General features: G+C 45.9%; 1 protein-coding gene across 2 annotated transcripts in view; it reads right to left on the reverse strand.

Moving 5' to 3' along the window:
• Positions 1 to 15,866, reverse strand: part of HTR4 (5-hydroxytryptamine receptor 4) — a 153,983-nt gene that overhangs the window by 14,565 nt on the left and 123,552 nt on the right. Inside the window, exon 7 of one of the 2 annotated variants that reach the window (XM_057312242.1) lies at positions 11,401 to 15,065. The exons of the other annotated variant lie outside the window; for it this stretch is intronic. Within the exon in view, the coding sequence (XP_057168225.1) occupies positions 14,975 to 15,065 (91 nt within the window). The 3' untranslated portion in view covers positions 11,401 to 14,974. Of the gene's footprint in view, positions 1 to 11,400; positions 15,066 to 15,866 lie in introns of those variants that run through there. 2 annotated transcript variants of the gene reach the window in all.

Here is a 15,866-nt window from a genome sequence, read left to right on the forward strand (position 1 = left end):
AATCCTTCAGTAGCAAAGCTCTCTAAGGGTTACCATCGGAACATTCTGAATATTCTATGCAATTCTTCAATTTCAATAATAGACATGTTGGCATGAAAATTTGAGAAACTCAGAAACTTCCATTAGGCAATAAATAATCAAAGACTTAAATGTCTGGGTATCTGCTTGCCTGACATGCTTCCCTGGAAGTCAGACTATCAGAACCCAACCATTCAAATACTAGAAGTCATGGTGGGTTTTATGTAAGAAGAGATGGACCCACTCCTTCACTTGGGGTCTTCCAACCCCCAGTTCTGTGCTTCCAAGCATCAGTGCAGGGCTGGGATTACCCACAGGATCATAGAACTACAGATTATTACAAATAACTAATACTTGGGGGGGTGTATATATGTGTGTATATCTCCTCAATTATTTAATTAAAATTTTAACTACTCTTACGTATTTATTTATAATTTTTCCTTTTAAATGCAAGCCACAATACTGCTTTTCTTGCCTATAACCCTTAATGAGTCCAATGAGTGAATTTTTGAGAGTGCAACGTGTGGGGAAGTTTCTAGACATGTCTGAACACAGCAGATGCTGGCCCAAAACACAAAACAAAACAAACCAGTTTTCTTGCGAACATCTTAGAATAGAATAGAATCCTTACAAACACTTTTTTGCACTGCCCTATCCTTAAAAACGGGAGATGTGATTAATTTTACACGTTGAAGTAATGTTAAAATGAAATTTAAGATACTAATAGGAAATAAACATTTAGATTTTTCAGAAATTTTATCATTTGTATTTAAAGACCTTATCGACCATCCCCCGTCCATGTCAACCTTGCTGGATTACCAGTACAGTCTTCCTGTGACCTCTCGCTATTTGCATTCTCACTGGCTGAGTGATCACATCTAATTGAATCTGTTTTTATACGCAGAGATTGTTCCTTACGTTTGTACTGCAGACCACGATCTTACAAAAGCCCCTTGACATCCCTTATTTTATTTTGTACTCACCACAAACCCAAGAGGTAATGTGAAGACTTGAATGAAAACTGGGTCCCTCGCCCCTTCCTCTGCCCAGACAGTGGAGGAGACTTTAAATGGTCACACGGGACATGCTAACTGGTCAGGCTTACCTTTCTTAAGTCCAAACATGCTCAGTCCCGACAGGGCCTTAGCCCGGCAGCTTGGGACAGACCCAGGAAGCCGCACAAGGCGAGCTGCCTTGGCTGTTCGGATGGCGAGGTGAGCGGCCAGGGATTGGTTGGTGGTTAGCCAGCTGCCTGGCAGCAGGTGTGAAGAAGCTCAAAGCCAAGCAGACAAGGCTCGGTGGTAGACAGAGAGAAGAGGTCTGGCCAGGAGCTGGGGATCCTGGAATAATGGCTTGGAGCCTTTCGAAACACCTGGATAGCTCCTGCAACCCGCTTTGACGGTCTAAGAACCCTGGCTTCTCTGATTCGCTCCACTCTCGTTACTCTCAGGGGAACGCTGACTTAAAAGGTCTCATTCACAAATATTGAGCTAATACCCTACACCATTGCCATAGGCTCATACGAAAAGACTCCATCTGGCTCAACACAGTGACCCGCAGGTCTGCCTTCCCTGGGGCAGGGAGGTCGTCTCGTCCTCCTCCTCAGACTGACGGTTCTGTGTCTCCCGGACAAGGGGTGGGGAATGAGTCACACAGCTGTTTCTAAAGCAAAGCTGGCGTCACAAAGCGGAGGCAGGTCATGAGCTCTCCGTATCGGGGCAGCTCCCCTTCTGCAAGGTGCACTTCCGAGTCTTCCGCCCCATGTGTCAGGGGCAATGCTGAAGCTTCTTAAGGGTCATTTCCATGACCTCTGCATGGATAGCATCAGGAAGCATGACTTCACACATGTCCAACAACAGAGTCTATTTGAATCTATGGCCTTAAAGAGAACGTGAGCTAACTAACGCTGATTTACAGCTAACGTTGGTTGGAAATGACAGGGGCTCTCTCCATGAACGGGCGTTGAAATGTTACCTATTTTTATAGTCAAGCACTCACTCTCATGCTATATACCACTACGATCTTAACAGCCTGCTTTAAACATCACTCCGAGGGCGCACTTTGCTCAAATGTGTTTTGGCTTTTGGCCAAAACCAAATAAAATACAGCACTCATCTGACCACACCAGCTCTGTTGTCAAGAATGTCCTGGCTCCTCCTCTCGTGCTTCCCCACTGCAGGTACGTCCAGGCTGGTCCCTAGTGGCAGACTGAAGTCTGGTACATTCTGAAGCCATCTCTGTCCCGACTGGAACTATTGGGAGAATGCGGGCTGCTGTTGATGAGTTTCACTCTCCGCAGCATAAACAATGAGGTCCTAAAAGGGGGGTTGTGTTTGTTTGCTCAGGGCTTTTTCCATTAGGCTCGGTCATCAGCAGTTGGCCGGTTACATGTGCAGTCCTAAGATCAAATGGCTGGAATCCAATTATCCTAGCTTCCTGTCTGCAGAGCCCTGCCAGGGAAGAACACGGTCATGTTTGCCTGTCTTGTCAGGCTCCCAGGACTCAAAGTATATCATTTGGAGAAAACTAACAAACAACAGATCCTCAGATGTTTTATGGGAGAGGCAGCATGGTGTCCAGAGAGGACAGACTGGTCCAGAACGCAAAATCTACACTCGTCCGTCCTTATTCCGCCTCTTCCTGGCTCAGCGTCTATCCCTTCGCTTTCCTGAGCTTCAGTTTCTTACGTCTTAGCAGGGGATCGTAACACCAACTGCTGGGTTCTTGGGTGCTTCTGGTAAGATGGTGTATGCGAAAGAGCTTTGAAAACGGTGACAGTGATGGGGATGATGGTGACGAGGGTAGCTGACGTTTACTGAGTGCCTTCGGTGAGAAGGGAACCGTGCCAGGTGTTCGAGAGACGCTGTCTCATTTAATTCTCGCAAAGGCCTTTGGAAGAGTTGGTGATGACAATTTTAATAGCAATGGCTAACATTTCTTCAGTGTTTACCATGGACCAGCCTCCAGTCTCAGCTTCGTATGTAATCCCCCCATCACGAGCAAGAAATGCTATTATCACTCCTTCCCGGCAGGTGAGGAAGGTCAGAGACAGGAGTTGGCGAGTTTGCTCAAGACCGTGCTGCTGGCAAGAGGCCACAAGGAATCAAACACAGGCATCCTGATTCTAGAACAGGAGTCGTAGACTTCTAGAGACATCTCTAGACATTTCTAGACATCTCTAGACATCTAGAGAGCTAGATGTATTTTAGGTCATCTCAGTATTATAGGGCTGGCTTCCTTGGGCAGGGAGGTCCTACCATCCTCATACAGTCTCTGTTGCACACCCTTCTTCTCCTCCTTTTTTGTTTTGTTCTTTTTCTGTCTATTTAGTTTTATGTTGTTGGTGGTTTTTGCTGGTTTTTATACCCTTTGCAAAGGTAAAAACCACTCCGGTCGCTCAAGGCGATAAGAAAGAAGCTGATGGCTAACGTGGCCCACAGTAGTTTGTCGACACTTGCTTTAGAAGTAAGTTTACTTTTACAAATAAAAAAAACCCCAAAGCTCAAGTGTTTAAGTTCCTGAAATTAGTTAGTTTGTCTGCTTCCATAAACTGTCAATAGCGTTCACGGGTGCTGTTAAAATGGAAGGTCTTCTCACTGAGTTAGGGATGCTGTACTCATCCCAGTCAATTTCCAAAGAGAACAGGCTTTTTCCTCTTGGCACAGGCTTGGGAGCAAGCTGGCAAGCTGAGACTTGGCAGACCCAGAGACAAGTACAGTGCCCGACACACAGATCTCCAGTGAGGGAAGAAATTCTGACTTGGGAGTGGATTCAGTGACCCCACAAGGTCTCAGGCATTTGCTCAGACTCTCCTGGACCTTGCACTACAGTCAGTAAACGAAGGCAATGACATCCTTTATCGCACTCAGGGGGAGTCTGTGGCAGTTTATGAGATAACTTGCCACAGAGCTATTTGGGGGAAAGAAAGATGTTACAAGAAGAAATATGATCTTTACGACAAATCACTCGACAGACAACAGTGGCACTAGAGGCTGTATTTACGGCTTTGAAATAAATATGTCACCAACCAGAGGCAGGAGAGGAGAGAAGACTCTGTGACGTCATCAAGTCAATATTGTCATATCCACCAAACAGCCTCACATGAAGCAAGGATTTTCATCTTGACCTTGGGTTTCTACTTCAGAGAATAAATGAGCTTCTTGGAAATGTATCTGACAATCTGCGCTTACATCTAGGTCTTTAGCGGAAAGTTCAGAGATTTTATCTGGCTCTCGGAGAGTTTTATTGTGCCCTAAATGTTAGAGCTATAATACATTTTTGCAGTGTAGTTTACATGTGAGGAGGAGAAGGGAAAGAAGAATCTTTCTGGTGTGTAGTGAGCAGCAGTGGGTTTTGCAGGTGCCCTTGTCAATATGATGCTTCGTTAAGCTCTCAAGAGACCCACTTCGGGTCCTTCCCCGAGCAGCTCCCCAGTCCTCCACTGGCGCTGGTGTGTGGGTCTGCACGTCCAGCCGGAGGGTCAATCACCAGTCCAGGCTGGCTGCAGTGAACAGCACTTAGGGTAAAGCAGACCCTCGACGCAGCAAGAGAGTCCCCTCCACTTTCTATTCTGCCCCAGGATGGGGCCCCCAGAGACCGCCATAACAAGCCCTGAGGCTTTTCTCCCCATTATTAGCACCTCGCAGAATTTTATTAAACAGCAGGTGTTTTATAAAAGCCTATCTGAATGAACTTCAGGATGATAATGAAATTGATAGCAATTACTCCTTACATTCCTAGGATGATTAATAAGGTTGTTTCCTTTCCTATCTCTTGAGATACTGTCTCAAGTACACTGTCTATATGCACTAGTCGGTCTTTGCCAATTAGAGGGTGTTTTTACTCTGCGTTGTTTGTTGCTGTTGGTGGTTTTACACTGAGATGCCTGGTTTGGAGGTTTCTGTTTTGTGTGTGGGCCTGAGAGCATCCTTCCTCGGGGACTGTGGTTGTAGCCCCAGGGAATTAGGTCCTATGGACTGAGACCGGGGTGGGCTGGATTAGGCTTCCCAGACAGGGTGGCCCATGAACTTGGCCTTGGCTTTCACTGGCATGTGGTGGGAGAAGAGTGGGCTGCAGCAGAGCAGGGGACAGCCACGTAAGGACCTGACCATTGGAGAAGGAAGTGGGACTTGGCCTATTTGCACTCGTGCTGCTCTGAGGTGGGATTGTATTGTGGGCACGGGCGACATATCAATGAGCAACTGGGAGCCACTTTAAGTGTCTCGGTAGCATTGTTGAATAGGGAAAATTTTCAGCATATGGAAAATTGGGGGGATGTTACTTTATTTTTTATTTGTTAGTTATTGTGTGTGTGTGTGTGTGTGTGTGTGTGTGTGTAATTTAAAAAATACATTAACCTAGACAGATGTACAGCGAAAAAAATTAGAAAACAGTGTAGTTATCTGGTATGAGGGAACGGGGAACGAGCCCCGACAGGTGACAGTGAAACTAAAAAGGAAAGACGACATAAAAGACTTTTCAAAGGATGAGAATTTGGAAACTGAATGTAGGGGCATGGAAGGTAAAGAAATCAGGAGCGACTTCCCACCGAGAGTACTGGAATAAGGATGATGATGATAATGGTGATGGTACTTGGCGTTGTTGCCCACTTCCATACATCTTAGCATACGGTTTCTTAACCTCACTGGACTTCTGACTTTTCACCTGGCTTTCTAGTTTGGGGGATCATATCTTTTCCCACCTACTAACATGGAAGCCGTCAAAGGCCAGTGGACATTACTTTATTTCTCTCGCCTCTGGAAGGCAAAAAACCTTTGTCAAGCGAATAAAAAATATCTGGTATCTGTGAAATAGGCTAGAGCACTTGTTGTGTGAGGAATTTGAGGCTCAGAGGGGGAAGGGGCTGGCCAGAAGGCACTCACCTGGTGGCTGAAGTCAAGGGCGAGTCAGAATCCGTGTTTTTTTCCATCGCACAGCCTACCGCAAGTGAAACCATCAGCCACAATAGGAAGGTTTGAATAGCAAATAAATGCCAGGAAATTGGAAAATAAATAGAGACTGCTCTCCACTGAGAGGGCTACTATTAGATGAGACAGAATTCTGGAATGACTTTGGCCTTTTACTTTTATAAGCTCAATGTTTCCGGAAGGCTCTGTGTTTAGGAGAGGAGATGCAATAATAAGGGTGACCCCGATAAGACTACTCTTTCCTGGTTCCTTCCATTGACTCACATCCCCTTGACCAACTGCCCACTCTCTGGCTGGCTGGGACAAGAAGTCCCACCAGAAATGGTGCCTTGGCTCAAGCAGCCAAGGGCTTTTCACTTGAAATTAGAAAGCCCTAGGTCAGCTTCCCTTTCACAAAGCCTTAGTAATGGATGACTCATAGGCTCTTCCGTGGCAAGTTCCTGAGGATGATAAAGAGACATAGCTAGAGGCTTTAGGAAGAATGTGGGGTGAAGAGGGGGACCGTCTGTATTCTGGCCAAGAACTTCATCATTAAGCAATGGCATATGGGCCCTCATTTGGACCCTGTTGATGAGAAGACCATATACTAATGATTACCATGTTAATTCAGGGGACCGAGGCTGGAGTGCAATGACGTAACCCCCTAATGTCATTCAATACTGAGAAGGACTCAATCGAAATTAAATGATCTGGTCTCAACCAAGTTTTTTTAAAAACACAGATAATGTCTGACCTTTCATCCAAGGCTCCAGACCAATTTAAACGACTATCCATCCAGGCTACATGTTACCCACACGTTATAAAATGTCTTCTGATTTCGGAGGGAGTGTCTCTTCAAATATGATGGCCTTGCTTCTGTCTCTTACCTTCTACACAGGCAGGAAAATAGAGTAACGATCCTCAGGACAGGCAAATCTAGGTTTGTGTCCAGGCTCGGCTCATTGTTATTTGTATGACCTCGGTTCAGGAGCTCAGGGTCTTTGGGCCTCGTTTTATTTATCCACAAAATGGGGGTTATCACATTAAATAACCATGAACATAATAATAGTAAAAATCACCAATTTCTGCCTGGGGGTGTTCTCATTGCTGGCATATACATAGTTTGATTTAAATTATACCACCTCATAAGTTAGGTACCATTAATGCCTCTGTTTTACTCCTGAAGAAACTGAGGCTCAGAGAAGTTAATTAACTTGCCCAAACAAGCTGGCAAGTTGGGAAGCCAAGATTCAATCCAGCCAATACTTTTTTTGAAGGCGAAATAAGATATGTAAGGGGCCAAGGAAGCACTACCATATCTTAGGTGCTCAACAGAGTTGAGTCCCTTTACCTCTCGGCAGGTAGAGTGTGACTTTTGCTAAGGAAACTTCTGAGCTGGAGCAGGTAAGAGACATTCAGGTGTTCCATAATAAGGCAACTGAGTGACAGCTCGGCTTCCTGTCCCTGCTTGTCACATTGTACGTTCTGCGATTCTGCAACCAAATCCCACATCATCCGCATCTTCTCCTGCATGGGGGTCACAGCCTGTCCCTTTCCGGGTCACGCGACTGACACGGACACAACCAGCACCCGCCACTCTCACCACTGCCCTGGCTCTGGTGTCTCAACACCCTTTCTACAGGACTCTCCATGTGGCTTCAGAGTAACCAGTGAGCACTTCCTGCATGCCTGTACTCCACTGTCCATGAGCTTGCCCCCTCCCAAGGCTCACGACACCACTCGGCGGCATGCACCATCATTATCTCTGTGCGAGTTAGAAGGAGAGGCTCAGATCGTCAGCAACTTGCCCAAAATCACACACGGTCAGCAGTTGGTTGAGCCTGACTCCAAACTCATGTCTACCTAATGGCAAAGCCCAGTGCTTCTCAAAACGTAAGCCAGAAAGGGGCAGGGACACATGCCAAGCCAGCCACGCAGCAGGTTAGTCAGAAAACCGAGGGAAAAGGACACACAGCCTGCTCTCTCTTGAGCTCGCCCTGCCACACCTTAGCCTGAGCCATCGCACAGGGTCCATGCCACACCCACGGTCCAGCCCAGCCATCAATCACTCTGTGCCCAGTGCTGTCTCAGGAAACGTCACTGTTGCTGAAATGGTGGCCAGTGTTCTCCAGCAGGTCACACCGCTCTAGCGACTGCAGTCTGATTCCCCACTGCACTCGGCAAATACAAAACTTGAAGCTTAACTTCTTTTTCGAGAGACAGACACGAACCAAAAGAGAAAAAGGAAACCTTGCCATGAATCAGGGAAATAATGGTATTTTAAAACCCTCATCCTTTTGCTCCTTGCGAGGAACATGATAAACATCTTGATTTTATTCAAGACTGCCACAGAAAATTCTGCTCTTATCAGAAGGCTGCAGCTTTGCCGCGGGCGGAGCCTTACACGGCAGAGCCCGGGGAGATTTGGAGGGCGCAGTGCGGGCTCCGCAGAGAAGGGAGAGCTCCAGATTCTCTCCAGGGAGCAAATTCAGTGAATTTATTGGACAGCTCCAGGGCACAAAAACCTGGGTTGGGTGCAAGAACAAAAAAATGACCCATAAGAATTGGCCACTGTCCTCAAGGAGCTCAGAATCTGGTAGGGAAGCTCAGAGTGTACATAATTAATGAACCACAGGAAAAAAGCATAGGAGAGGAACACAAAGCGCTTTGGGGGTTGGAATAGGTCAAAAACCTCATGCTGTTCTGGAGGCTGGAAAAGACTTCAAGTAGAAGGTGTCCTCTGAGAGGGAGCATGTAAAGGAGTTTGGGGGCCATGTGCTCAGAGGACAGAACAGCGGGACCAACAGCCTGGCCGTGAGATGCAAAGGGGAACACACAACATACTGTTTGCTTTGCAGGGATGCAGAGGAATGACTGGAGGTAAAACTAGACAGTAGGCTTGGAAAAATGATGTGGGGCCCAGCTTCTGGTAGAGTGTGGAGAATCCTTGCGGGGTTCTGATCAGGGAAACAGCATGATCCAACGTGTGTTTCGGAGCCGAACGCCCGGTCCAGATGAAGATAACATCACTTGTAGAAGGAGGACGTCAGGAAGGATGGAGATAAGGAAATGCAGGAGAAAAAAATCTGATTATATAACCAGATCGAATTTCCTCTTATTTCGGATATAATGAATAGTTTTCATAGGAAACCTCTTTCTGGCTGGCCAAGAATTGGTTTTTACTTCTAATTAGATGGTATTTGGAATTAGCTTATTTAAAATCAATGAAGAATCACTGTATAAATGCATCTTTATTTGTTTGGATGCAAACGCTCCATGGAGAAAGAAGGGAGGCAAAAGACAAAAGGCGAACAAGAGAAGGATTTGTCTATTTCAGGGATGGTTCTTGCTGCTAAAGAGAACAGGGCTTGGGTGGGTCAGGCTCCCTCAGCAAGTGACTTGGGGGAGAAAGACTAGCCTGGGCAGGGTCTGGGTCCCATTTCCAGCTCCCAGTAATCTCTGCGTCCTTTGGAAAATTCCAGGTTAACTTCTCAGCTCTGCTTCTTCATCAATGCAATGGGAAAATGATACCTACCCCACAGGGCTTCCTATAAAGCGCTTCCCACCACGCCAGTTCCTAGTAAGTAACTGACGAATGCCATCTAAAACTGCTGAATCACTATCAGCTTTCAAGTCCTCCTCTGACCCCATCTCCTATCATGTTCCCCACATTCACTGAGCACCAGCCACACACGCCAAGCTCATTTCTGTCTCAGAGTCTTCGCACGTGCCGTTCCCTCTGCCTGACATCATATTCCCCCAGATCAACACGTGACCGACTCCTCTTCGGTATTCTTGTCCTGCATCACAGGGCTGACCTCCCTGAAGTTTTCCCTGACTCCTCCAGATAATGTACATACCCCTACCCCATCTCTATTTTTTATGTTCTTTATGGCACTGGTGAGTATCTAAACTTGTCTAACTCATGTACTTTTGTCCCCTTGTTTATTTTCTGGCTCCCAACGGGAGAGCAGACACGTTGTCAGTGGTATTTATTAATGGGCCTCTGGCAACAGACCCCTGGCACATAGTAGGTTGTTGAGAATTTTCTGTTTCTCTAAAGATTGTAGCTCTGTTGGAAGAATCAATCTATAGAACACATAGAAACCACGTTAGACATAGTGAGTCCTTAATCAATGGCAGTTCCACTTCCTTGCACGGTGCAGAGAATGGCTGGCTCCAAAGTGAGGAAGGACTATTTGGAAAGACAGCAAGGAAGGGGACTTAGTCCAAGGCTAAGTTAGTCGGGTTTCTGAGGTTTGTTCTTTGCCTGGACACAGTGGATGCCTCACAGGGAGGGGAGTCTCAGATCTTCTTTAGGATAGAAGTTTCAGGCAATGGGGCATTTTCTGTGCAGAGGAAGAGGTTTTGAAAGTAAGTGGACAGGCGTGAGTCTGAGACAAATCATCTGGAGAAACAATTCACAGGAGTCTTATGAATGCTTTATAAAAACTAAGGAGTGGGGAAAACTAAGCACCATCGTAGAAATTGTAGAAGAAAAAGCCCAGCCCAGGGTGCCTGGCTGCCTCAGTTATTAAGCGTCTGCCTTCAGCTCAGGTCATGATCCCAGAATCCTGGGATCGAGCCCCCCATTGCGGGGGGGGGGGGTCCTGCTCAGTGGAGAGTCTGCTTCTCACTCTGGCCCCCCGCCCCTGCCTCATGCTTGTGCACTCACTCGCTCCCTCACTCTCCCTCTGAAATAAATAAATAAAAATCTTTAAAAAAAAAAAAAGAAAAGAAAAAGCCTGGCCCATCTGCTTAGGGTTTTAGGCTGCAAAGAAGGCTCCTTCCAGGGATACAATTATTATATTAGAATGAATAACGTATTACATCATAACATTATAATATTATATATTATAATCATTATATAGTCATCATTATATTATAATATTAATGAGCAGAGATGGGAAATCCCAATCTACCTGTTCCCCATCCTACTTTGACGTATATGCAATGGGGTTCGCAGGAAATTTGTGTATGAAGAAAGGATTTTGATTTGAAAACCTAATTCTTGTCCATTCTTTGTATTTTATATGGGAGATGATGGCGGCGCCAAGGACTAAATAGAAGAGTTGAGGGGAGTACCGCGTCCTGCATGCTGACGGCATCTTTCCATTGCCCCATACTCAGAAGAGATTGAGCCTGGATTTCACAAACACCTACTCTAGGCCTAACATTCTAGGGGCTCCAGGGTAAGGGAGCAGGACTCCAGACTCCTGGATGATTCATGACATCAAAAAAGGTTTCAGTCAGGAAGCACATGTTTAATAATCTCAATCCAAGACTTCTGCATATGCACCTGTCCGGCTGCCTTGAATGGCTCCTATAGTGTGTGCCCTGAGAGTGGCTGGGCCGGATCCTTCCCCATCCTCTGCTCTCAGGAGGACCGTGTCAGGGGCATCTGTCCTAGGGCATGAGGCCTTAACAAAGGTGGCAGACAGGCATACAGGTAGAAGCACATTCTCTAGGGGTCCTGGGCTTCTGGCTCTACCCTTAGGAGAACCTGATGCTGGAAATAGAAAATTCTCCAGCTTCAAGCACCAAAGCTTCTAAGAGATGGACTGGGCTACCAGAGTTACAGAGAAGCTCCACAAAACTGAGGCATGGGCTTGACTTTGGCATTTTATTGTGTATTCAAAATTCAGTTATTAGTTTTGAGACTTAAGATTTCCCTCAAGATATAATTTATATAAACATGGACACAATGCGTAAATATAAACAGATGTGTAACTTATCAATATTTATCAATAAATAGAGAGAATTTATCTATTACAAAAACAAGTCTATTTCAGTTCCTGTTTTTCCCAGAATGCACTCCTGGGAACTGCATCAAAAGCAGATCATTATAAAGCCAAGGGTGTTTTCCATAGAGACAAATTAGAATGAGGGCTCCCAGTACCTTCAAAGTTTCAGCCTCAAATAAACCATAGGTATAACTAATAATTTCATAAAACCAAAGACACAACCATCCATTAATACTTGCAATCCTTTGAAATTATATAATTAAGTTCCATGTTGTATATAACAGGCACACATGTAGATTACATGTTGATTACACAGGACACTCAGTGCATTATAAACTGTAGGAGTGGCCCCACTCTAATTCTACTTTACTGAAAATGTAAACAAAAGTTAGGTGGTGGCTAAACAGCATTAAACCATAATTAACAATAATTTACACTGGCTATCAGATTAGAAAAAAATTTTAAAATTATCTGATTCAGTAGCTCAGTAGATTCTTTATGTAACAGTCTTGTCAGCTGCTCGTTCATAATTAATCCATGTTTGAGTTTTTTATTTTCACAGAATGTATATATATATATAACATTTACAGAGTGGGGATAATTTTGGTGACCCAGGTCTTTTTTCTCCAAATGAGTGTTTTCATGGTGAAAAGGCATTTGAATTTTTGCCATGTGACTTTGAAGTTTCATGAAAGCGAAGCTCATTCTTACCAAAATTAGCCTGTGGTCACCATCTCCCTCCGCCGACTCCTTTACTTTAAGAACAACAGTATCCCTTCAAATGAGAATGTTTCTGCTATATAAATTTGCAGTGTGGGTGTGTGCAGTAACCAAATGAGGAGGGGTGGATTTGGAAGAAAAAAAACCCCAAAAAGTGCTCCCTTGGTATTGTTGTCCAACATGGAACGCTCATTCTCTAAATCGGTTTATATCTTAGTGAGGAAATTCTTCGTCCTTCGGAGCCCAGGAGCTTCCAAAGTAATCCAAAGTAATAATAAGCATACAGAATGGCATTTTAGGATTTACAGGATGTTTTCACAAAACTTATCTTATTTATCTCCACAACAACTTTGCGAAGTAGGCAAGAGGGAGTTCTTCAGAGGCCAGAGAGGTTGAGGGTCACACAGCGAGTCAGCAATGATTCCCTGCCCATGATGTTTCTCTCCCACATCCATCGCTCCCTCGTGCTCACAGAGGCAATGGCTAGCATGTAAAGCCAAGCAAAGAGTTTGGGGGTCATCACCGGGTTTAGGGCCTTGGGACTCAGAACTTTGCTGCTCCCTCCTTTGTATTAAGAAAGGACCGTCCTCGAGACTGTGTTTGCCCCCTAAGCCTGAATGTAGTTGGCAGAGAACAGAGACCTGAAAAAGCAAAGATCAGTCCAGCCAGAGTCAAGCTGCCAGTTAGAACTTACATAAACTGTCTCCATCCTGGATGAGACTAGATCCCGTGATCGGCGAGACTTCAGCCTAGATGGGGAACACTTCAGCGTGGTGCAGTATTTCTCAACAGCTTTCAGGAGTACTCAATAACATTTCTCTTTAGAGGCTTTTCCCCTTCCCTAAGGCATGAGTTTCTCCCCAATAAAATTAAGCCTCCACAGGACAAAGAATTTTTTTTTTTTTGGCATTTAGATGGTTTGGGGGCAATCTTTTCTTCCTAATTCCAGGCTCTTTCCTATCCGGTTCAATTCCAGAACTAAAGTCAACATCTGTGGAAACGGTAACTGACATCTCTTAAGCAGTAGGAACAATGAGTATGATAAAGTCCTGAGATGTTATCAAATCACAGTCAAGATCACTGGTAGAAACTCAACATGGCTCCAGGACACAGCAGTGTTTACTTCCCTGGGACTTTTACTCTGGGGCATTTGGTAAGAGCCAAGGGCTCAGCTTTGAATAAAAGACATCCAGGTTAATCTGAAGGGCAAAGTTGGCAAGATCAAGAGTCTAGAAGGCCCAAGTGAGGAGGGTAGTTCCTTTGAAACAAAGTCAAAAGGCAGGCAAGCCATGGCTTTTCGAGGTAGCTGAGGGATGTAGCAGCATCCTGTGGTCCTAGAAACGGAGAGGGATCTTGGAGACCCCGAGTCTGAATTGCAGTTCACAATGTAGAAAGTGAGGTCCAGGAATGGAAGGGCATGGTACCAAGATCTCACAGCATTTAGGAGCAGAGCCAGGGCTGGAATCGGGGTCCTGACGTCAAGTCAAGCACTGTTTTCCCACCCCAGCCCTGCTTAGTCTGCCCTCCTCCACCTGCAGTGAGGGTCACGTCTCCGCAGTGTGAGCTGCCAATGGTTCTCTCCTTTGGGAGCAACAAGGCTAGATTCAAGGCTTTTAAGCTGCTAGTGTGGGCTCTGCCACAGGTTCAAGGGAAAGATTCCAAAGTCTTTAATAAGCACTACAATGTTGTTGGCCCTGCCCAAGGCTCTTTAGCAGAAGATGCCCGGTTCTAGTCCAAGAGGGAAGCAAGCATGTCGGAGCAGCAGGGCCTGAGGCCACGGCACTGGGGGCAAGCTGTCTTTGGCCAAGCTCCAAGGGTGCCGCAGAGGCTGTTCTCCTCCGATAGATCTCTGCTCCCATTTCTTCCACGGTAAATAAATGGAGCGTGTCCTGAAGAGGACTGACACTGGCCTCAAGGAAGAGTGAGTGGAAGTCTGCAGCTGACACGGGGGCTGGCCAGGAGGACACATGTTTGGACCCAGACACTTGGAAGAAAGTGTATTAGTGTCTGGCCCAGAACAGGATGGAGATGAGACAGCGAGCACTTTGAACATGGCTGTAACAGGCGTGAACAAGCAAGAAATGCGTGCTTTTGGAACACGGCTCTGACCAAGACAGGCGCCAGGAGGATGTGTTTTGACAATGTCTGTGAGCAGACACAGCAAAGAAGGCATATTTGGAGACATCTATGACTGAGATAGGACACAGTGAACGATTGTGTTTGGAACATGAGAGAGACAAACCAGGAACAGTAAGGGGACATATTGGGGACAACAGAGAGTGTGAGGCAAGGGCGAGACGCCAGGAAGAGGGAGTGCTGGAAAATGAAAAATATCCCTTTGGAGGGGATCTCTGGAAGAAAAACCTTCCCCGGGAACAAGGAGGCCTCCTGTCCCCTGAGTCCCTCCAGCGCCACCTGCTGGAGCCCCAGAGAAAATCCCCGTTGGGCGCGGCTGCCTGGTGGTGGGCGTGGCTGCCTGGCGGAAGGCGTGCTGGAGAGAAGGCAGGAGCGGTCCCACACAAGCAGCAGCTTAGAACCTGCCCTCTCTCGGAGGGATGGCTGTCTTCTGAGTCACTGCCCCGGGGCCTAACGGTCACTGGGCTGAGCAGCCATCAAGGAAGAAGTTGCTGGAGGGTGGCAGTGACTCTCCCATTGGCCACCACACTCCACCGCATCCCTGGAGAGGGGAGATCATAGCACCTTAGAAATGGAATGGGCCTCCCCGATGATCTCAGCAAATGGCCCACCCAGTGCAGACAAGCCCCTCGTGCCATGCAGATGGGTGGTCGTTTAGACCCAACTTGGGAATCTCCAGTGACCCACAGGCCTTTATTATTTTTGAGCAGCTTTAGTTATTAGAAGAACTTATTAATGTTCAGCCAAAATCTGCCTTCCTCTGATTTCAACCCAGTGGAACTACCGGGCCTTCTGGGCCCACTCAAAATTCTTCCCTCTGCTAATTATATTCTCCAAGTTTTCTCTTCTCCAGGCTACACATTCCCATTTTCTTTAATGGTTCATTATATACTATGGTTTCCGGATTATTGCCCATAATGATCACTGTCCTCTGCAAACAATCCTTATTATGATTACCCCTTGAAACACAGTACCTGGAAAGAACACAAATCTACACAGTGAGCCTGACTTGTATGTATCATGCACTTTCCATCAATTTGGTTTACTTCTATGAATGTGGTCAACACTGAATTCATTCCCGGTAATGGCAACATGCTCTTGGCTTACACTGAGTTTGTAGCCAATTTGTATCTTCTTGACACAAACAGCTGTCGATTCTTTATTACACTGGTGCAGCCTATAGTGTTGTATTTATGCCAAAAATACGGGCCATTACATTAGTCTCAGATAAATTTCATTTTATAGGCTTGGTATCATTTTAGTCAACTGAGATCATTCTAAATCATAATGACTGTTACATTCCAGATATGATTATTTAGCACCCATGCAAACTAGACTTCAA

The sequence above is a fragment of the Ursus arctos genome, unplaced genomic scaffold (assembly GCF_023065955.2).
Source record: "Ursus arctos isolate Adak ecotype North America unplaced genomic scaffold, UrsArc2.0 scaffold_15, whole genome shotgun sequence".
Lineage (NCBI taxonomy): Eukaryota > Metazoa > Chordata > Mammalia > Carnivora > Ursidae > Ursus > Ursus arctos.